This window comes from Eschrichtius robustus, chromosome 15 (assembly GCF_028021215.1).
Source record: "Eschrichtius robustus isolate mEscRob2 chromosome 15, mEscRob2.pri, whole genome shotgun sequence".
Classification (NCBI taxonomy): Eukaryota; Metazoa; Chordata; class Mammalia; order Artiodactyla; family Eschrichtiidae; genus Eschrichtius; species Eschrichtius robustus.
This window is the reverse complement of record NC_090838.1, coordinates 41,910,074-41,934,082: the sequence shown is the minus strand read 5'-3', so window position 1 is coordinate 41,934,082 and position 24,009 is coordinate 41,910,074. Positions and strand designations below refer to the sequence as shown.

Below are 24,009 nucleotides of genomic sequence, written 5' to 3'. Positions count from 1 at the left end.
TCATAGTGCAAATTTAGATGGAAAAAGCCTTGAAATTTGAAGAGAATTTGTTAAGAATTATTTCTTATATCAAATAGATATCTTTAAAACTTTCCAATTTTAGTGTTCTGTAGGTTCCATTTATGGGAGGAAAGTGTTTTTGTCAAGAATCACTGCTTTTATTGGCAATGAATCATGAGTTCGTTGTGAGGGTTTTGGAATTTAGAAGCATCAACTGAACCATTTAAGAGCAATTAAGATAGTGATGGTTCAAATGAGATAAAATTACTTCCTTTGTATGTCTTTTTGTTGGTGGTGGTGGTGGTGGTGTCACTTTCTGAGAGTAGGGGCATTTGATTTAATGACTAGAATTACACATTTTAATCTTCTTTCCTGCATTATAGGAGGGGACCTTTTTAAAAAGATCCTCCACATTTCATTAGACTGAAAGTTTGCTTTAACTGACCATCCCTAAGTAATTATCATGCTTCTTTAAGGATACATCCATTTTGAATGAGGACATTAATTTGAAATTCAGTAGAAAAATTTTATAGCTATTTCATATCGGGAGTGCAACTCTTTGTAACAATGGCAAAAATGATTATTGTTGAATTTATGTATACAGCTTCCCTTAGAGCAGCCAAACTGGTGAGATTGGCTAGCTAAGAGTAGATAATGAATGACTAGATCTCCACATTTGCATAGATAGATAGATAGGTAGAATTTTGTAGTTTCTGATTGCTATAAGCAACAGAGACAGTTATTTCTAAACCTTTCAAGACACGATGAATGGCAAACATTGTGTGCCTAGTAATTTGAACCTCCACATATGAACTCGGTTGAATGCTTGAGAGCTAAGATGAAACTCATACACATTCTTGCAAGCCATTGCCATGGCAACATACTTAAAATTTCCAAGGTCTGTCTCCCTCGAGTTTGCACCTGCAGTTACCTTATTGTGAAACAAAAAGAAGGCTTTCCAACTTGAAAATGCTTTGGAATGGTTGGGAGTATGTTTTGAAATAAAGTGAAGTTTAAAAGTTGAAAACCAAAATAGAACATTCAGGGAGAAAGTACATTTGCATTCTTCATGCAATATTTAGTCTTTTTCCCCTCCTACTTCACAGTATTATTCTAGGCAAGGGCAAATGTGGATAGTCAACCTATTGTGGTTATTAGGATGTTGGGTTTTGCCCACTTTAACAACAAATGTGCTGCCTCCCAGTAGGCTAGAGGTAACACACGTGTGTGTCTTATGTAATAACGAAGGTGAGAAGAGCTAAGATTTATTTAGTGTTTATTATGCACCAGGTTGACGAAAAATTAATTGGTCAAAAATGATTTAAGAAGAAATGGAAATTTTTATTTGAGCCAAATTTGAGGATTATAACCCGGGAAGAGCATCTCAGAAAGCTCTGAGAACTGTCCCATTGGTTAGAAATCAAGGCACCGTTATATAATTTTTTTGAGACAGGACTGTACATCAAATGATGTATTGATGACAGTTTACATAATTCAGATCTAAGCGTCATCGTGGTGGGTCATGTGACCCCTTAGAAGATCAAGAAGGAATGCCATCTTTTAAGGAGCTGTCGTGTTGATGCTAGGAGAATGTTTCTGGTTATGGTTGAGCAGGTATTTTTGCTCACGTGGGAGGTTTGGTCGACGCATAATGCAGACACACAAAGCACAGTGTGGGGAGAGAGGAGGCCAAAGGGCAGAGAAGATTTTTTGTTTAAATTTCTCTTGTCTTGCCATAAAAATATAACTTTTATTTCACAACCAGGAATAGTGCTAAGTACTTCATTGATCATGATTATCTTAATTCTTACAACTACACTGCCAAGATTGGTACTGCATCCTTCCCATTTTATAAATGAGAGGTTAAGTAGGTCACCCAAGTTCTAATAACTCCAGATTTAAACTTGGGTCTAAGTCTAATATCCATGCACAGAGTCACTGGGGAGCAGTACTAGCATTCCTCAATTTCTCAAGTGAAAAGCTGGTTGTGGGAAACCAGAAAAGGGGCTACCAGATCTCCCTCTCTACTCAGGATACACTGAGTGAATCACTCACTCTGGATAAATGTCGTTGAACCCTTGCACGTCAGCATCAGGTTCTACCTTTAAGTACAAGCCAGCGTACCCCCACTCCATCTTTTCAGGAAGCAAGGAGGTCAAAGATAATAAGGCAGCCACTTTCCTTACTACATTGCTCATCTCCCTCCCTGCAAACACAGAAGAATACCAAGGAAGCTTGGCTTCTATTTGACTAAATGTTAGAAAATAGAGATTCAGGTATTTGGAGTCTAGTTCCAGTCGAGTTTCTTGGAATTAATGAAGAAAAGCCTATTTGAGAATTATCATAGTAAAAATATTACTGGGTGTTAACTTACCAATAAATGCACTACCTTCAAAAGGAACTTTGCATTTTGAGGAAACTAACAAGTCTTGTGTATTTTAAGCCATGAGCCTTGACTCTGAAGCACCTGGGCTGTTTTGTTTGAGAGCCTCTGTGACCCTGTTTCTAAGATAGTTAGAGAACATTGGTTATCTGATTGTCTAGATTTCCAGCTCAAAGCAGATATGAAGGAGCAAGTTAGAAAACAGAAACGGGCCTCTATAAAGCCTGACAGTGATAGACAAAAGAGAAAAACTAATAAGAGTGCACATCAACTCAAAAGTAGAAGAGTAGTTTGAGGACCTGTGGAGCAGGGCAGGGATACTATTCTCTTTGGCATCTGAGGGCACTGCTATGTTGCAGGTAGCACTGATGCTCATAACAGCGTTACGAAACCATCGAGAGAAGCTTGTCTTTCTGTTTACGTGATGGCACTTAAATGGTACCAAAGGTTCTCATAATGACAAGTGACATTTTTTGGTGAATAGAAGGCTTAATTCTTGTTCTTAATCAGCAGGCATTCCAGTAATGAGGATGAAGAGAAGGTTAAGGGATTGCAGAGGTGTGTGGGGGAGGAAAAGGGCTCATCCAGGTGGAGAGGCATGATAGCAACTTTCGAGGAAACACATCAGCATTGAGAGGAACTGATTGTAAATGCAAGGCGGAAGAGAGAAAAGCTATCCAAAAGACGACACGGTTAATCACCCGAAGATCTCAGGGAAGAGTTTAGACACAGTTGCCATCTGATGAAGTGTGCACGAAAAGGCAGACTCTCTCATGAGGCTCCCAGTCCTCAATAGAAGACAGTTAACAAAAGTCTCCTTCAGCATCTGAATGTGCATTCTTCAGGTGGTCCTTAGTGGGCTTTGCAGGAGCTACTGAGTGATCACCAGTCTGGCAGCTCCAGGGGACGTCAGAAGGCCGCATTCCCTGGGATTTTTCAAAGGCCTTGCTTAAAGTTTTCAATGAAACCTAGGGAAGAATTGAAAAAGACAAATCATGTTTGAGAAACTTGGGAAAAGTGACAAATTAATCCTGCCTTTCTTTTTGTCTTGCCTACACCCAAATATGAAACTGAAGGAGTTGGGTGCCAACTGGATGGAGGGCCAGGAGACCACAATCTATTCCTGAGCTGGACACTGTCGGTGCAGTGATATGATACTGCACTCCTGACTGTGCCAACTTAGGGTTTCCCTCTCTTTACTAGAAGGGAACTGGAACAAATAACTCAAGTCTCCAAACTCTGAAAACAGTAGGATTTGATAAATGCTTGGTTACATCATGCAGCTAGGGAGAAGAGAAGAGAAGCCCCTTGGCTTTTCAATACACTGGTAGTTATGATGTTTTTTGAGGTGTTTTAAAAAGAGCTCTCACTTCAAATATGTAATTTACTCTGTTTATAGGATGTTTAAACAGAAGTGTGAATTGAAGCCAGGAAATTATACTTCCTTTGTGAAGGGAATGTCTGTGTCTGAAGAGCACAGAAATCCAGGGCTAGGATAAACTTCTCTTCCCATGTTGCAAGGAGAGCAAAGTGAGAATGTGTACAGAGCCAGCTGTGTCTACGTAGTAAATACTCTCGACAACGTCTTCTAAGTGCCAGCCATTGTGCTAGACAGTGTGCCTATCTAGCCCTAGGGAATTTCATCCTCATAAAAATTCAAAATTGGTGTAAATAACTTCATTTTTACATAGGAAGAAACCTAAAGAAGCTAGATAATTTGCCCAACATCAACAGCTAATAAGTGGCAGAGCTGAGATTTCAGCCCAGTCTATCTAGCTCTAATACCCATGCTCCTTCTATGCTCAGGGGTAAAGAGAGGATTTTCTGCTCATAGGTGGCCTCCATTTGTCATACACCTGAAGTTCTCCAAGCAATTCAAGGGAGGGAAGTCTGGTTCCATATTATATTCCTCTTCTGTATAACCCCTTATTAATCAAAAGTATTCAATAAATGATTGTGAATGGATGAATGAATTAATGAATGAGTGAATGCATGGAAGAATCAATCAAAAGATACAAATTTCGTGAGGGCGTTCTGTCCTGCACTTAAGTCTTGGTATGAATTTGATGGCTGGTCTCAGCCAGCCCTTACCTTCATGCAATTTATTTCAGGAAGAAGATAAAAGTTTCATCCTGTAGTTAGATTTTGAAGGAAAACATTATAAAGGCATAGTTTCCTTATAAACCAATGAAAGTATTTACAAGTAAGACTGTGGCAGTAGAGTTCAGGGGAGACTGGAAGAGTTGGGGGTATATTATACAGGAAAAAAAAACCCAGAATGGCAGTCAACTATTTTTTTCTTTTTCTCGGTCCTTTCTCTGAGGCAGGCTATATCTTATTGCTTTCTCAACGGACAGGGATGCTTCATAAAAGCAGGCAGACCAACTTATTGCAAGACATTTTTAGCTTTTCCTTCCTTCTAGCTTTTAGTCATTCTCTCTTTGCAGTTAAAGATAATGTCACTTTTTGCTATTTCTCTACCATAAATTTCCAGCCATGAGGTATAATGTAAAAACCAGTTACAGAGTTTCATTGTCACTTCTAGAGATGTTAGAAGGCAGATAAAATCTTTGAAAAAGTGTGATTTTTGCCACAATTCTCATCTCCCACTCTTAGGAGTTGTACTCCTGGAAAATAATCTATACTTGCTCACTCTTATTTTGAGATTTAAAGAGCTGTTATAAATAAGCAATTGTGGCAAACATACACCTAGATGTAGTGAACTTAGAGAGGATGACCATCAGGAATAAGATTATTTGAAATGATTCTACCAATGCAAGTGTCATGTATAATATAGCTTCTGTTTTTTAAGTCAAGATGAATCCTTCACTCAACTTTATTAATTCTATTTTCACAATCACACTTATTTTCATCAAGTGCTTTTATTGAAATTACAGATACTTAAAGAAGATAAGCCAGGTTTTAGAGCCTGATAGCATTTTTTTCTATCTTTATTGACATATAATTGACAAATTTAAATTGTTTAAGGTTGATGTTTTGATACACACATACATTGTGAAATAATCAGCACAATCAATGGCGATGACATTTTAAATCAACTCTGTTGAACTGTGATAGATGTGATAGATGTTCGAGGGCTATAAAACACAGACATAAGTTCTGTCCCACAGAAATACATGAAATAAAACATACACCTACGCAGTTCCCAAACTTTTAGATTTGATTTATATATAATTTGGAAAGGCACACACCTCTACTGTTCTAATGCACTAAGAAAATATTGCTCAGTGTCTTACGAGAGTTAATTCGCGTATTATTAATCCATATAGGGAACACGACCATGGGCAATGTTTTGTTATAACTACAAATACAACCACTATAATAAGAAGCATTGTGCTGCATGGATCACACCTAGAATCAGCCTCCTCTTCTTCTCCCCTCAGCTCCCCTCCCTACTTCTCCTTCTCCTTCTCCTTCTCTCTGTCTGTTTCTCTGTCTGTCTGTCTGTCTGTCTCTCCTTTAATTAGCAGTGTTTGCTACATGATCTCTTTTTTCTTATTTTCTGTTCATTTAAATGCTCTAGATATAACAGGGCATGATTTAGAGTAAACTCTGGATGAGGGCATAAAATAAATCAAGTTGTCACAATCTTCCAAGTCCCAGGAAAGTGAATAAGGAGGAGAATTTTGAGAGAACTCCAGTAGCCCTGCATCTGTGCAGTAACTCTCCCGGAGCGCTGACATGGAGAAGAGGGAATCACAGTGCCAGACGTGGATTGGCACTGCCCATCTTGTAGGTTACCAGTGAGACTGAAACACGGGCACTCAATAAGCAATGCTGAAGTGAATCATATCCTGATGTAAAAGAGCTCTTCCCAAGAATAGCACCATTTATGTGAGGGGCCAGTTGGAGTGAGGGATACAGATCCTATTCAACTGAGGGGACAGGAGGATTTCAAGACATAAAAATGAAATATATTCAGTTGAGTGGATATTTGGCTGCCCTCTTTAAGCACTCCCCAGAACTGTTCTTCGTATTGTCATGTGAGGAACAAAAATAATTCTGTGTTAGTTGTAATAATAACATATAAACATTGCTGTGTGAGAACTTTCATATTTACAGAGTGCTTTCACACATATCAAAATGGATCCCCATAATATCCCTATGAGATAGAGAAGTTATTTTGTCATATACAAATGATTATATATATACATTTAGTCACATATATAGTATATATATATATACATGCATAGTATATATATTTGCCTATATAGTATATATATTCTTATGTACTGTTGAGAACACAGAAATCATTTCAAGATGATACATATTACTTATGAGATCCAGATTGAGACTTGATACATATTTTCCATTATTGATCAGCATGCAGCAAATTAAACTGAAGTGGTTCAACCGTACAACATTCCAAATATGTATTAAGGAACCAAAGTACTCAACATAAGGAATGAAATAGTCAGATACGAAAGCTTGGAGTTCCAGTTTAACTATAACCAGCAAGGATTGGATCTCTTAGTGCATGAACAAAATAACATTATAACATTCAAGCGAGATCACATTTACTCTCAGTCACTCCTCGATAGAAACACTCGTAGAGGTGCTGCTCAGATATTGGCAAGACATTGGTATAGAACCTTGCATATAGTCAACAAATGGGTCCAAAAAAAAATCAGGAAACCAACTGTCTGTCAGCCTCATCAGCATCATCTCCAACCACATCCCTAATTCTTGTTGAACCAGACTCCAAGCGTTGTGTGGGATGGAAGTTCTCACATATCTCCAAGTTAAAGCTCTATCAAGGGGACATTGGTCATGGTCCTGCCCAGTAGAAAAGAAGTGTTTGGGATAACTAGCTGCCTGTGGCTCCTTGTGATCAATGAATGCACGTCTAGACTGTACCTGGAGAAACCACAGTATTATTAATTAATGGTCACCTCCACTTAACTTATCCCCAAGGTGTATTAAGATAATTTGACAAAGCCCTAATGATGGTTGCGTGAGAGAGACAAAGCTGAATATCTCATTAGCACTTACGTCGTGAAAACAGAAGTTAATAAGAGAGACCTTGGAAGTTTTCATCAGTGCATTAATGAGAAGAGAGACAAAAGAGTTCATTGAGTTAACTTTGTAGCCAGCGTGGCCTGCAGTGTTCTAAGTCAAGGGGAAAAATAGGAAAAGATTCAATAATCTACATTTTCTTTCTGTCCCCAAGAACTTAGTTATGCATTTATGTGCGGAGATGAGAGACAAGATGTTTAAGGTCTTTAAAAAAAAATAAGTTAAGAAAAGATTACCACGCGTAAATAAAGAACTTTCTGGGTTTACTCCATTTCAAAGTAACTGCAGTTCTGTCAATATTTGAATTTTTGTAACTGGAGTAAAAAATTAAACTCTAGCATTCATTTTGTTCCGTTTTTAGTGCAACTTAATGTGCTGCCATATCAAGTGGTAGAACAGCTGTGGCTATGTCTCCTCATATCTGTGTGTGTTTTCTTCATGATAATTTTAGTGGTTACTTATCTAAAAGCCAATACTCTCCTTTGCCACCTTTTAACTTATTTTAAATTTATTTCACTGTGTATCTTTATAATCACATGAAATCCTTTAAAGAACAAAATGGTTTGGGATGGATGGATAGATGAATGGGAGGATGGCTGGGTGAGTGATGGATGGATGGATAGAAGTCACCCGGGATGAGAGACAATCACAATCTACTGGAGGTCGGGATAATCTCATAGCTTTGCCATTAATTAGCAGTATAATTGTGGTCAAACAAAAACACTTAAATTTCTAGCTTCAGTTTCCTGATGTGTAAAATGAAGAGCTTAGACTAATGATCACTAGGGTCTGGCTCAGTACAAGAAGATATATGACTGCTTGACTAAAACATGATTCCATTTCCTAACATGTTAGATGCCAACAATGAAAGCTTGGATTTTGGAGGCATGTTGTTGAAACTATCCATCGTTGGCATTTTACAGTAATAAAATGTTTTGCCCTCATTACCAATAAGGATTTTCAGTTCAACCTGTGTGACTAATTAGTCCATTCAGTCACAATAGTTAGACTAAAGATTCATATTGACACAGCTAGAAGCCTAGATTAGCATTGTAAACATCTGTCAGTATTTATTTAATTTGGAAATGGCCAAACCCATTTCAGAAAGGGCTTTGTTCAAAAACAAAACAAACAGAGAGGGAGCACGTTCAATCACGTGCATATTCTAGTTTCCCTTTCAGCGTCTCCACATCACTACCAGCATTCTTTGGAGGTCTTACACTCCCAAATTCTAACTCATGAGAATCCAAGAGAATAGATACTCCAAATCCTCCCTGAAAATTTAAACTTCACCTTAACTTTTTCTTTGGCCAGCTCTCCTATTTGCTTTGGCTAAAAATGGAAATGCAGTATGAGCATAGAGGTCATTTAGTAGCTCAAAGAAAGATAAGAATTTATCTTTTTTTAAAAAAGATAAATTTAATTTCAAGCTTCCTGACACCAGGTTTTTATTTTGCAGGTTTACTCTTTTGCATAACTTTGCAAAAATATGTTTTTGTTTCATTAAGCAGGAATTCAGTTCATTTCTTTCTCTCATAATTTCATTTTTCTGTGGCATTATTTCCATATCCCCATCTTCCCCTTAGAGTTTTTCCTGTTAGGATGACCACTATCAAATGCATATGAAAATGCATGTTAGAATGAGTAAGATATTTGTGTCCTCTTTACATGGTGAGTTTTTCTATCCAACTCACTTGCACTGTTCTGAAACCATTGCATACATTTTAAACAGTTAGGAAAATTCTGAAGAAAATTGAATGGCTTTCAAGTCTGTCTATTTCCAAGCAGACAGCTGATTTCTGGTCACTTTTTGTAATAACCTAAGGCATCAACTGAGGGAAAAAAACGTTAAAGAAATGTGAAAGCTGGCCGTTTTCAGGGATATTTCAGTTTTGCCCTAAATATTCATGAATGCCACTGTTCAAACATTCAAATTGGGTAAATGAGTATACAAATGGGTATTTTTTTGAGCAGGCACTTAACTGTAACACTCAGAATAATAGCACCTCCACCTGCATTCTGCATAAGTGTGTCGTTGGTGAATATTTAGTGAAGTAGTAGATATGGGACCACTGTTAAATTTAAATCAAAATAAGCTATTAGAATTGATTTTGTTATTTGTATTAATGAGTGATTTGTTCTTCTGCTTTAGAATAGAATGGGCACAATAAGTTATTTGCAGGTAGGAATCACGATTTGTGCCTTGTTGAGTAGTGACCATATTTTGTGCCCACCAGAAAATGCTACGGATAGATGAGTGATGAATTTGTTGGTGACTAATTGATCTTCATATTCTGTTACTCATGTGCTGGAGCTAAAATTCATCCTTCATGTATTGGATCTCAGTTTTTTATTTTTATTTTTATTAGATTAGTGAGCATGGGACTGATATCTTTATGTGGCATCTGCTACTCAGAGGAACAAATGACAAATAAGATCCAAAAGCTTCACTGAGACAATGGAAACTACCATAGAATCTATGCAAAGTCTCTAAATTCCTTCTACATTTTTAATAGGATTAACTAAAATTACCAATTTGACATATTTGTTTAGTGATTTGATTTGATCAAATTGACCCACTGTCTGGGAATTCTATATATGTATTACAATTGGGTTATTTTTTTGCAGTTTTTCCTTTTGGTGAAAATTGTGACTTCCCTACCTCCTAGAAACTTCTTGCCCCATAGGTTATCAGTGCAATGGTTCAGACCCAGCTTGAGGAATTTGTGTCACTAATTGTGAATCCTGGTTTTTTTTTTTTTTTTTTTTTCAAGAAAACACGTCAGGCAATAAATCTGATAAGGAAGACTATCAGATTCAGTGCTGAAAGGCAGACGTCAATGTTCTCTCTCTTCCAGAGCAGCTTCACTTAGACAAAAGTATCAGAACAAGTGTCCGTCAATTAGCCAAACATATCACATGTCAGCTAGCACCATACTCAGTCCATCAGTTGTCTCAAGCAGCTCAGTATAAATGTCCATCACAGCAGTGAGAGACTAGGCTAAATACTGTTACACGAGTGACCACCATTGCTTGAGACAATTATTTTTTTTTACATTGGATTTGGATGTAGAGCTGGATAGACTGTTGCTGTTTAGAAACAAAGTTTCAATCGAAATTTTAGAGTAAATCAAGAATTTCTTTGTGGGCATCAGATTCATAATGGACATCCTTTTGCACAGTTGGAATGTGTTCTTTTTCTCACAAAGCAGATTTGTCCTGGTAGAGTTTTCTTGTGGGTCTTTTCATCAGAATTTACCAGTCTTCAGCAAAGCTGTTTACCATGAGGAATAAGGTCTAGGAATTCTAGCCTTAGCAAGGATATAATATTACAGACTAAGTTTATCTATCCTCTCATCATGTCTTTTTAGCACACAGATATGCAATTGTGCTATATTCAAAAAAGTGAATGTGCAGCAAATTCTACCATTAAAGGTGGTGGTGGGGAAAAAGGCTCTCTGTAGAACAAAAATACAAAGAACAAAAATACATCGGTGTTTCTTTACTTTCTAACCCACCAAGTGGTCTCTGCCTAATAACCCTGGACATTAAAAAAACTGGTCTAACTTCTTACTGTACATTAAGAACATCCTTTCTCCCCCATTCTGATTAAATTTTCCTACCCTGTACAGGTTGGTGTTTATCCATATAACATGTGAATTAAGTTTCAGTGCCTTTATTTCCTGAATTGTGTGCAAATCATTTTTTTCCCCTAAAGGTAAGGAGACCTAACCAGTTTCAGTAGACCTTCTGAACAAGAACAGGTGTTTGCCATGAAAATGTCCAGACCACTCTGAATTAGGGAAGATCAGCATGCACTTTGACCTGTGAGTGGTTGAATGCAGTTAGGGACCCCTATCTAAATGGACGGTTATGTAAAGCTAATGCTTTTGCTCGATCACTATTCTGTCTCCTTCAGCAGGTTGTCTCTTTTCTGAAAAAGGTTATAAACATCAGGGAAAAGTATACTGAAGAATAGAATTGATTAATGTGACATATTTGAGTTTCTTCAACAGCATGTCATAGGGAGGCAGTTCCAAACACTGTGAACTAAATTTAAATTACACAGCTTTGGCTGGAAAGTTGTTTCGTTAATTTAGCCTCTGAAATGAAGTGAAATTTGATTTTTCTCCCTATACTTGAGCCACTTCTTGATTTTTCATACAGTGATGATTTCTATCAAGGCATTTTTTCACAAGGCTATTGCTGGATTTTAATTTCTGAGAGAAAAATATGAAAAAAAATGTGTATTCATTTTATCAGGAAAAGTGCATTAAAAACCAAAATATAGTTGTACAATAGGGTCGAATTTGTACAGTGATATTTTTCCTACTGTAAAAGGCTATAGGAGGTATTGTTTATTGTATGACATCTTTTGTTATTTTAGGTACTGTGTTTTGTGAAAGATAACACTGAGAACATTCTAACACTTTCTGTTTGCTGTGGAATTGTTCGGAAAGGCTGTTGAATTTAAAAATTAGGTCAACTTTTAAAACAAAATTTAACTTTGCAGCCTAAATAACTTAGTCTGCATGAAACACTACACTGAGTTACACATTTCTAGTCCGTGAATTTCTTTTAGGAAGCAACCTTTATTATTTATATTCGATGTTTGACTTCTAATTCAGAATTTGAACCTAGGCAGCAAAAGATGGAAACTTAGTTCAACAAAGTACCCATAGAGCTACTGTATTTTGATATAAAAGCTAACATGAGATCTAAAGTTGAGAATAATTCACATGTACAACTTCCAGTTTCATGTCTAAAATTATATTATTTATAAATATAGTGCAAAAATATTAAATTGGTGTTCCATTCGTGAAACAACAGTAATGTTGGTAGTATCACAACTTTTATAAATATTTAAAAGGTGGTCCTATACTAGGTACTTTTCATGTTCTGAGTTAATCTTTACCACAACAGTGACTATGCTCTCCATTTTTTTCAGATGAGAAAAACAAGGTACAGAACAGTTTTGAAGCTTTTAGAGCAGAGTTTCTCAACTTCTGCGCTATTGTCATTTGGGTCAGATCACTCTTTGCTGTGGGAAGGCTGTCACGGACGTTTTAGGATTTTTTAGCAGTATCCGTGGTGTCCACTCTTTAGACGCCAATAGTAGCTCACCCACTCCCACCTCAACCCAGCTGAGACAAGTAAAATGTCTCCAGACATTGCCAGATGTCTTCCCAGGTGGAGGAGGGGAGAGGGGACAACATCACTGCCAGGGTGAGAAGAACTAGATTAAAGAATTTATCCACGTCCTCCTCCCCACCTCCACCAAGAACAAAAATTCCTCAAGGAAAATGAGAAATTCTCTTGTAACCATGAAATTAACTTTAAAAAATATCCCCTGTGGTTTTCAAACAAAGGTAGCTTTCCACTTGAAGCTGGCTTTTAAAAAACAGATTATCAGCTCTGGGGCGAATTGGAATAATTGACCTGCCAGACCTCATAATCCAATAACTTGTTATTATCAAGTCAGTTTGGATGTTATCCTGCAAGATGTGCTCGTGCCAGAAGGAGGATGGATTCTTGCCTTTTAAAGCTCACTGTAATGAACGATACCTACGTGACTATCACACCAATTGCTAGTGGCTATCACTGGCGTTAACAGTTACAATTCCAGGAAAACTGGTATTTGAACTTCTTTTAAAATGACAGCAGCAAAATAAATGAATTCAGTCTCCCAACTGTGTGAGAGGACTTAAGAGCAGAATAACATGAAACCATCTCAAAATACTATTAAATGCTTGCATTTATTTAAAGTTATATTGTGAAGCACTAGCATCTGGACAAATTCTTTATTCTTGATTAATTAAAGACCTTGTACTTGAAACATTTGTGAGCCTAATTTTGCCACAAACGTGCATCACCCCTTGTCTCCACTTTTCAAAATAACGCAATTCTCTTAACATTTTATATATTTATACTTTACCCTCTGACTATTAGACACTCCCTTAATAAAAGTATATCATATCATATATCTGAGTTTTCTTTAATTTAAGACCTTTATTATTGTAATTCTACTTTTAAATAAGGACTTCTTCAGTGTGGCAGTTCTGAGTATCATCTAAACAATTATAATCTCCTTAATCCTTAGCCGATGTAATGAGGTATTTTCCTTCTCGTACCTTGAATTCTCTCTGTATTACCTTAGCATTAGCCAAATCTGACGCAAGCCTTCGCAGTTTCCATGCAATATCTGTGCTGAGTTTATTGCTGCTTATAAGCGGTAGTAAAGAACAACCTTTGATGCTTGTAAATGTGTTGATTATGTGACTAACTGCTAGGTTTTACACACTCTGCTTTTTATTACAGTGACGGTTATCTTCTTTGCTGTAAGTGCAATGAAGCAACTAGAAGGTCAAAAAGAAAACTGCCACCTCTATCCTATTTGCTGTAAAATATCATCCCCCCAATACACTCTTCATTTATTCTAAAACCTTAATGATGGAAAGGACAATGGGGAAACAATACCTGCTATCTGAATATTACAAAGATGAGAACTTTGGAATGAGCGTGAAAGCTCAACACAAATTTTAAAAAATACCTTCAATGGACTATATTTGCTTCCCTTTTTGCATCAGTGAAAGATATTCTCTGTTTAATCTGTGTTTCCTAATAAAGACAAGCTATATCTCAAAGATACATCAAATTCTACCTGGTCATGAATATAAAAGGTTATATAGTTGTTCTGCTTTTAGGAAGCCAAGCACAAGTACTGCATAAAGCCTACTGATGCAAACCTTGTAGCACTCCAGGGCTGTAATAAATTTCAAATCATCTGTTTCTGCCAGGCTGTTTTAAACCTCTGTCTGCTCCTGTGTGAAGCTTCCTTGTGTAGTTAAAAGGATGGGTATCTACAAGTTGGCTACCACCGTTTCCATATCCTCCTGTAAAATAAGCTAGAATCAAGTTTTCGCACATATGCCAATTCTTCTATGAGGGATCTAAAATAAGTTGAAGAATGTAAGCTCTGTGTCCTCAGGAAGGGAAATAATTGAATTTGGTTTCTCGATCTGTCAGGTAAACACAAGTGGTGTTTTACTAGTCCATGAGACAAAGATGAAAAGATCTGTTAGGTCCCTTTAAATTAATCTACTGACTGTGATTCTTTTACAGACCACAGATGACATCCTTGTGGCCTCAGCAGAGTGTCCCAGCGATGACGAGGACATTGACCCCTGTGAGCCGAGCTCAGGTGGGTTAGGTTAGTCGACTTTTTTTCTTACTTTCTTTGCTTTACTGTAAATCTTTGTTGCATGCTGTAGTCCCTAGAAGATCTTTGCATTTATGTCTAGAAGTCCACCCTATGAAAAAATGCCTCATTGTGAGATAAGAGCTCCTACTTTTTACGTGGGTACATTTCCCCACATTTATTGAAAAAAATAATTTTTAAAACAAAACCCACCAAGATTATGTATTCCAGAAAAAGCAGTGGGGGACAGCACACAAGGCTGGGACCTTACTGTTCACATTCCATTAGCTCATGATATAATTTTCAGTATAACCATATACGGGGATCTTTCTTGGGTCACCCATAATAAAATTAAAAAGTTTAAAAATTGCATTGCATTTTGGAAAATTATTTGACCTTTCTACTGACAAAAAGTCCCCACCCCTCACTCTGCCAGCAAATTATCTTAAGTGATAAATTTCTGAATTTCAGAAGTGACAGTATTATGGCAATAGTAAAACAAACAGCAGGTACAGTCAGTCCTTGATTCATTTAATAGAGAAATATTTGAGTCTTCCAATGTCTCCCTAAAATTCAAGTTGGTGTGTTTTAACTCTAGGTGATGCATAGTTTCTTCTCCTTCTTTGTGATATGGTGTGACTAACACATCAATACTGCTTTCCTGCAGCCCTGTACCATCAAGCAGTGGCTGTGGACCCTGAAAATGAATGGATCAGAGCCTGGGTTTGATTCCAAATATTCGTGATACCAAGGATTAGGGTCATTTCCATTAGTTTCCTTTGTAAGCAGTGTTTCTTAAAATTCAGTAATTGTCTTGTGTAGGTTAACAAAACCATTGAGGTAGATATGGACTAACCACTACTGGATAACTCATGACCTCTGTAGATGTCACCTATAACCACAGGAGAACTTCATGTCACAGTAAAATAACTAATCTGGGATTCTTGTGAAGAATATCATTTTAATCTACTCGTTCTGATATTTGGATTAAAAATGGTTCAGGATGCATATCTTATATCTCCTTTTGAATATCACTTCCACCCCCATCCCCCCACTGATTATAGCTACTTACTCTCAGCACTTAGAGCAGCTACTGAGTGCCAGTGAGGAGCAGAAGCTCAGCTGTCATCTCTCAGCAGGAGAAGGTTTGGGAGGTCCATCCTGGTTGTCTTCTCGTGTTTCTTTCTCTCACCTCCACCCCACATATCAAAATTCTCAGCCGCCAGAACCATCTTTCATACACAGTTATTAGAAGGTGATCTGATATAATCTGATATCATCCATTCGATTCCTCCAGTTTCTTGATCTCTACACCATTCCCTTTTGGTTGTCTAGACGGATGTGGTCCCTTCATGATACCATCCTGGACCACTTTGTCAAAGTCCTGCTTTTGTTTTCATTGGTATTCTCATTCTCTCTGTGTTAGTCAAAAAGGAAAAAAAAAAAAAGTTACTGCCTTTTTGTCCATGACATCAGTCCATCTCTTTGCCTTCTCCCTCCCTCAAATTTCTCCTTTCCCCATTTCTCCTATTCTCACGTGCCCAACCATGACTGTCTTTTTCGTAGCTTCTCTAAGATCTTCCAGCGTGGATCATTCATAAATGGGGTCTGGTGTTTGTTATACACTGATATGTGTGTGTGTCTATATTTGTATTTATATTTGCTTTTGTTTTCCCAGTTAGCATGAGAGCAGTTGATACTTTTTCCGTTTTTTCCACTCCATTAACACAATGCTGAAAACAATATAGGTTCTTACTAATTATAGTACTGGCTGGTTTTCCTCTGGGCTGAATCCTTCTTCTGCTGTCTGAGTGGAGGCTATCATCCTCTTTATATAGAGTCCTCACTTTGAGCACCTAGTAACTCCAGTGTGAGAAGTCTAATTGCACTTAAAATTGTCACTTTTTTTTCCTTCTTGAGCACAGTTAAATGATGCAGTTCTTCTAGCCATTGCTTCTAGGTCTTACTAACCATTCCTTATAGACTAGTTTACTGTCTCTCCCTTTCTCTGGGGACGCCGGCCCTAAGTACAGGATGGTGTGGGTGGGTAAAGAGGAGAGAAAGAAAGAGAAAGATTACTTTTTTTTTTTTTTTTTTTTACCATTTTGACATCCTCCCCTCCTTTTTATTCACCTGGCTTTGTTAAATATTATAACACCATGGAAAGTGAGGAGCAGCTTGTTAATAACCACACTCCAGATATCTTTTCTGCCTCTTTTCTTTACTAATTTATCACTTATCTGAAAGAATCGTGTTTACTTCACTATTTGTTACTTGTGTATTAACATATAGCTTGCATCCCCGCCGCGCAAGAAGAAAAGCTCCGTGAAGCAGGAACTCTGTTTGTGTTGTTCCACACAAGATTTGTTGCATGAATTTTAATTTTGTTCCACAGCCCCAAAGTCTGCTGTCTGATATGCAAGACACAGCAGCTGCTGACCCCAGCTGATGACAGCTACAACACTCTTGTACCAAGGCTAGTTTAACTTCTCATCCTCAGTGTTTCTTTCCTTACGCTCTAGTTTCCAATTCATCAATTCCTCTTAAGGCTTAAACTTCAGATTCTGTTGCTTTAATGGCATCTTCCACTGTAGGCTTTTCTTGTGATCTTACCTCCCCTAGATGGTATCTTGATAGTGTAGTCCGTGAATGGTTTCCCTTTCTATATTACATTCTGTAAGCGTGATCTCTTTTCTACATTGGATTTTTCTATCCAATTCCCTATAATTTTTTTTCATGCCCATCTTTAATAATTCATGCAGTGTTACTCTTTCGGCATAATTGGCTCTGTTTGTGTGACAACTTCCTGTGAAATTCTTAGTTCATATGATTTTTTTTTTTCCTATTTTCCAACTGTTTTTTTGCAGTTGAAGAGTCGTTTTTGTTATCCTCTTATAATCTGAATATTGTTTTCTGCTAGGATAGCCCTCCTCTAGGTCTTTGTTTCTTAATGCACTATGTACTTGTTCTCTTAAATAGCTTTTTTCATACTCGCTTTGTGTCTTGAACACAAATATAAAATAACATGATCAAAAATTGCAGTCGCTGATGTTATTAGACTTTGGATACTGTTAGATATATCTCGATAAAAATCATGATAGATATCAGCAGGTTGTATTTTGGGAAACTGACTTTTTAGGAAAGTAATATATTGGGTTAAATATTTAGAACTGGATATGCCTACTATACACTTTTGCTACTCCTTAAGCAAGTGAAAGCAGATATTTTTGTAAAGAGATGCATAATTACTTTTACAGGTAGATTGCCCAAATCTTCTGTGTGTTTCACACTAATGTCTCTCAGTCTCCCTGAATATTTACATATGAAGTTTCTCTAATCACCAGTGACCCAAAACTCTTCCAAAAATAATTTCTTCCTCTCTGAAAATGTGCTATGCTTATCACTTAGGTGCTTTCCTAAGGCTATTAATGAATCAAACAGGAAAAATCTAGTATCTTCTTGAACACAAGTAAATTAATACCTTTTATGAAGTGCTTGATAAATTTGAATTGCCATGTAATTCCACCCAGATCTCTTAACGAAGAGGGACATTATATATTTGGTGGATTGTCAGTTTCACCATTGACTGAATCGTGTTGAGAACTATTGCGCCCCCACTGCTCTGTTAAACTCTGGGAGAAAAAAATAGAAACTGCACCTTCGGTTCCATTTTACAAAAGGACATCTCTTTCATTCTACCCCAGATGCTTTTTCAGCTATTCTTTATGATGAACAGGTTCTTTATCTTTGACATTAAAATATCACCTGTTTTTCAGGTTGTTACAAGAATTAAAACTAATATATGTAAGGCATCTACTGCAATGCCTGGCATAAAGTAGAGCATAAATGGTGGCTTTTCTGCTTCCTAATTCAGTTATATGAAAAAGAATATTCAAGCTATTTTTCCCTTTTACATAATGCTGTTACTTTTCCTGGCTGAACATGGGTGGGCAACTGATGAAACCACCCAGGCCTCCTGATGGGAACTGTACATGTTGAAACTAGATCAGGAACAACCCCCCGGGTGGGAACACGTGGAACTCAGTTATACTTGATTCCAGCCACACTGTCCTGTGTGGTTCGCATCAGATGACAATTCCACGTTGGTATAAACAGTGTTTTAGAATATGAGAGGGTGGCTGTTCAATTCAGGGGGTCTCATTGAACCCCAACTCTTAGCCGACAGGTGGAAATCAGAAGCAGCCATTGGTAACTAGGTCACAGGCCAACCTTGCCCTAAAACGCCAGGTTTCAGCTGCCTGCACGTGTGACAAAGTGGATGACTTTTCCTTCACGCTTTTTCTCAGAAACACTTGCTCCTTCTGTGCTTTTCCCCCTGCCTAGAGACATGGTTGTTGGATTAAATGAATTAATGTATGGAAAGCGTGTTATAGAACAAGGCCTTGCTCATAGTAAGTGCTACATGAGTGTTTGCTGTTATTACTATGTGTATTATATAAATATACATATTTTCCAAGACTTCTTTTTTCACAGGAACATACGTTTTTGTAAGACAGACTGCTTTGATTTATTAATAAATTGACAAAATGGCAACACTACAAACCACTGAAGTTCCACAGTGACCCTTAATCATGTCAGTACATCTTGATTTTGAGGCCTTCTTCTAAATAGATCCTTTTCTCAAAACTCCTGAAGAAATTTGAAAAGGTGATTTGTATGTTGATATCTGAGACCTAAATGGAGATAATGACCCTCTTTGGTGTGGGAACTTCTGATGAAAAACTAGTTTGTCATTTGTCACAAAGAGAACAGTATCAGCTTCTTGTTTCCTGGGAGCCCTATTTAGGAAGGACAATTTCCTCTTAGATGTATAATGCTTGGAATAACATGTCTGTTCTCTTTGTGTATGTGTGTGGGCAGGTGGTAGCTAATAGAATATTGGGCCACTCTCAAATCAGTTAAACCTTTGTCAAAGGAGAAAAAGAAAAGTTCTATTAAATAATTGAAAAAACCGGTGTAGTTACAGGAGAAGAAAAGGAATGTCATTTGGGGGGCAAGCTCTTAAACATTAGCTGAACCAATGGGGATGAGGTCATCAGTACAGCCCCTCAGAAAATACTGTTGGTTGCCTGTCAGTTGATCAGGGTTCAGGTTACATGAGTAGTGATAGATCACAATAACAACTAATATTTAGTGAAGATCTGTTCTGTGTTCATCATTGTTCTTAGTACTTTGTAAACATTATTCTATTTCATTATTTGGCCAAACTGAAATATTTTCATAGCTAGGGAGATTCAGAGAGATTAAGTTACTTTTTGTAATATGAGAGAGAGAATACGCTCTCTAGTTTAGGAGAAGTGGGGTTTTAATTTCTTGGAATGCAGAAGGTTGTTCTTTTAGAATTCAGGCACCTCACAAATATAAGATTAATTTTTAAAATGTTCATTTAAATAATTTCCATGGCTGGCATAAATTTAAATTTGATGGCGAAAGGTCCTTTACATGTATTACTATTCATTAGGCTAAATTTGCTGCAATAACTGTGCAATTTCATGTGGTTTTCCAGTGTGCTATTTTGAGAAAAGATCAAAGGATTTCTGTTGAACTGATCCCATTAACCACATTAGGAATAAAGATATGTATATTGAACCAGGTGCATCTTTTTATTAAATAAGTAATCACAGTCATTTAAAGGAATATATTACTTATTAGATCATATTTTTTAGAGCCTGATTAGAAGATAATTTTGTGCTACATTTAAATTTGGGGTATTTATTATGTAATTATTCAAAAGCGAGTTTAATTAGCCTGTAATAGCCAACACATCGCTGTTAACATGGGGAGTTTTGAGGTGCAGCCAGAAAAACAGCAGTAATGAGTGCTCCATTTTTGGAAACACCTAGAGCATCTCCTGAGCAGAGTCAGACCAGAGTCAGTGGCGAGGGCCTAGCTGATCATGTAGCTGCAGGACAGGGCATCTGGAGTTTGGGCTCTGATGAGCTAGGTGGCTTTCAGTGTGTGACATGCTGGTGGAAGAACTGCTTTTTTCCATATTAGACAACTGGACAACTGGAATAAAAATGAAATGCTGTATGGTTAAAATGGAAGAAAGACATTAGACATCATTTGCACTTTTTCCCCTGTTTTTCTGAGAACAGTAATGTCAGAACAAAAATTACATTGGACAAAATTAAACAGACAAGGGAGATCTATTCAAGAAGATTGCAGTAGAAGGAGCCCAAAATTCAATCCGAGCTCAATTCACTGTGAAAAACAAAACAAACCAAAACTGGAAGGTTTTTAAGAGCTGGGGTGGAGGGATCATAGACCATAGACCTTCTGTGTCGGCTGATTGGCTTCACCCAAAGGAAGAATAAACCCTTTCCTTCAAATATCTTCAAGACTGAAGGTAGCTTTATGAGTTGGAGTAACACGTACCCCCTCAGGGTAGGCTCCTATCTTCCCCACAGAAATTGGAAGATGGGGAGCTATCTTCCTTGAAGGTTATATTTCAAAGTGAGGGCTCCTAGGTCCTTGAGAAAAATAGTCCTGGGTTATAACACTGAAACGAAGCTTTAAAAATATTTACACATCAAAGGTAGAGAAGGAATTTGGATTTACCAGTTTTCTAAAGTAAATGCTCGAAGGAAAGGGAGGCCAGGGCCCTAGAGGCAGGAAGAAGCCTGTCTCAAGTTTGCCCAAGCCTAAGGTCTTGGTCAGTGAAGGCAATTCCACCTTTTCAGGCAACTGATTTCCTTTACCAAAATTTGTTCCTACCAGGAGATCAGTAGAAAACAAAATAACAAACGAAATATGGTTTCTGTTTGTTTTCAGAGCACAGCCATTTTTACTTACCGTGAACTATTTTCACCTTCCTATGATTTGATCATTTTTGTTTAACAGTATAATGGAGTGGATCGTTACCCCACGCTGGAAAAACTTGAAGAGCATTTTGTGAGAATTGTGATATGCAACAGGGAGTGAGTATTAGTTGTGATTGTAACTCTGGAGTCAGATAGAACTAGCTCGAGTTGCAGCTCTTCCTGGTCTTGGGGAAGTTACTTAGCGTCTTTGAGGCTCAGTAGCCTGTTGCCAGTGAACCCATTATCCTGACTTGTAGTGAGGCCCCTCACAAGGCAGACAGATTTCCAGATCTGGGTGGAAAATGGGTACAGTCCCTTTTGCTGTTAGAGAGAGCGGGCTCTGTTCACACATGTAAACTAACTGTGCTTGGCCACTTACAGTAATTACTTAGCAAGTAAGTGAGTTTGCTGAGTTAGATTAGACATTTACCTGAAAGTCCGCAGGGGCTTCCTTGGCGGTCCAGTGGTTAAGACTCCGCTCTTCCACTTCAGGGGGCATGGGTTAGATCCCTGGTCGGGGAACTAAGATCCCACATGCCACACGGTGTGGCCAAAAAAAATTGAAAAAGAAAAGAAAGTTTGCAAAAAGTGCATGACTGCTAATGCAGAACTGTCCTACAGTAATTAACAGAAAAAATCTACTCAGTCATGTGTATACCATAAATTTCTAGGCAGCCTACATGTATCCAGCCTTAAAACATTAATAACCTTTCACAAGTCCTTATTAGAAAACGCTAAAATGCCATAAGAGCCTTTCTAAAGCGTGACGTGTCCTGTTGAGCTTTGGAAGGAGAAAATGAGATACACTGCCGTGCTTTGAAATATTCACCAACCTTGAAGGAAGAAATGCGGCAGAGCTTTAGAAAAATAAAGGGTAAGTCTACCTCTTATGGAAGCATGAAATGCAGGAAGAGTGAAACCATGTTTTCTTGTAATTTGTGTCCAATATCTGCGTTGATAATGAAATTGGTTTCCTGTGGAGTTTTCTTGGTATTTATTAATTACATTTCCTCAGATGGTATCAAGAGGTAAAGCGGCATATTCTGAATACTGCACTACAGGCCATGCTGCCCCCGTGAAGAGCCAATACGCTTTCTTTGTTGGTTCACGTGCTTCAAAGACCAGCAAATGCTACAATAGGCTTTAGTCTGCAGGTCTCATCTCATGTCATCTGACTTGTTGGTCAGATCACTTTCATCATTAGTAGCTCCTTACCCACCCTCAGTATTATAAGAAGCCTGGCATTGGTAATAAGAAAGACAAGAGTACTTTATGAAATTGCCAGGTTAAGAAAAGGATGTATTAAAGACGCCAGTACAGCCAGAAGCCATCAGTTAAATTTAAAAAATTAGTAGAAAGAGAAGGAGTAATGTCACCACCTCTCTGAGCATACTAAAATCTTACATTTCATTCACCAGACTTTGGAAAGCAGACTGAGTTCACGTCCCAGTTCAGCCACTTGCTGTGTCATCAGAAGCAAAACATTGAACCTCTGTGCACTTGACTTTTTACATCTGCAAAATGACATGAATGATGTTAAATACTCATGATGTTGTTATGCTGAAAGAGACAATCCATGTGTAAAGCCCTTAGTGTTGAGTCTGCCACCTAGAAACGTTGATAGTATGACTTAGCTTTTATTAGTAGTACCAGCAAATTAACTGAGGAGTCAACCATATTATAAATGGGAATAAACCTATAGCCACAGGCAGGAAGGGGAAATGTTAGAATTGGCACTTTAGCATCTACGATAAAAAGCTTTTGGAACTCTTTCTGAATTCTAGCAGCATCAAACTTTTCTCAGTAGCCACTATGAAACTAGTAAGACAAGAGCAGTGCTTCATTTGGATGGATGTAGGTTGCTAGGATGGGAAGAGGGCACATGTCATCTGCTGTTCTTAGTTTTGGAGGAAAACAATGCAGGTCGCTGCCCCACAGAGCTTTTGAGAGAAGGAATGATTCGCTTTCCTGCGTGCTATTATAATCTGCTTGCTCTGCCTCCTAAAATATTCGGAACGTTCTGGGCTGCATGACTTAACCAGGCAGAGCCGCCACACCCCCTCCCCCAAAGATGGATGGCTTGTCTTCCGTATTTCCCAATTCCAGGCTTGACGTGCCTCCTTCTAATGGGCTCAGTGGGGAAACCGTCTAATCTTTCACCTTAGCTATTGCACTTTCACCAAAAAGAGTGTGACTTTCCCCAACAAAAGAAAATTGAGACAGCAGTAGCTTCACGACAGGAATATAAAGATGATCACCCAAAGTGAGGAGACCCAGTTTCAAGTCAGGAAAACCGCATGCTGCCCTGTTACCCAGAATGAGCTGCACTTACGTAAACACTATACAGAAACTCTGGGTGAGAGGCAGTGCCCCTAGGACCCAGCATACAACTCTGCTACAGAGACTCTACCGTGGATTGCATCCAGAGTAGAACATGGAATGCCAGATCAGGGAAGGAAGGAAGGTCAAGAAGAAAGGACCTAACAATTTTAGAAAGAAACCCTAAAACCTAATCAAAAGAGTTGTTATTTCCATGATAATAAGCCCTTCTGTCAGGTATTACCAAA

General features: G+C 37.9%; 1 protein-coding gene across 21 annotated transcripts in view; it reads left to right on the top strand.

Moving 5' to 3' along the window:
* The window catches only part of NRXN1 (neurexin 1), a 1,110,559-nt gene that overhangs the window by 1,072,328 nt on the left and 14,222 nt on the right, over positions 1-24,009 (top strand). For 13 of the 21 annotated variants that reach the window (XM_068563993.1, XM_068563981.1, XM_068563985.1 and 10 more), the window contains one exon: positions 14,543-14,630. In XM_068563993.1, coding sequence (XP_068420094.1) covers positions 14,543-14,630 — 88 coding nt within the window. The remainder of the gene's footprint in view (positions 1-14,542; positions 14,631-24,009) is intronic. The other 8 variants (XM_068563995.1, XM_068563994.1, XM_068563989.1 and 5 more) reach the window with 1 other exon arrangement.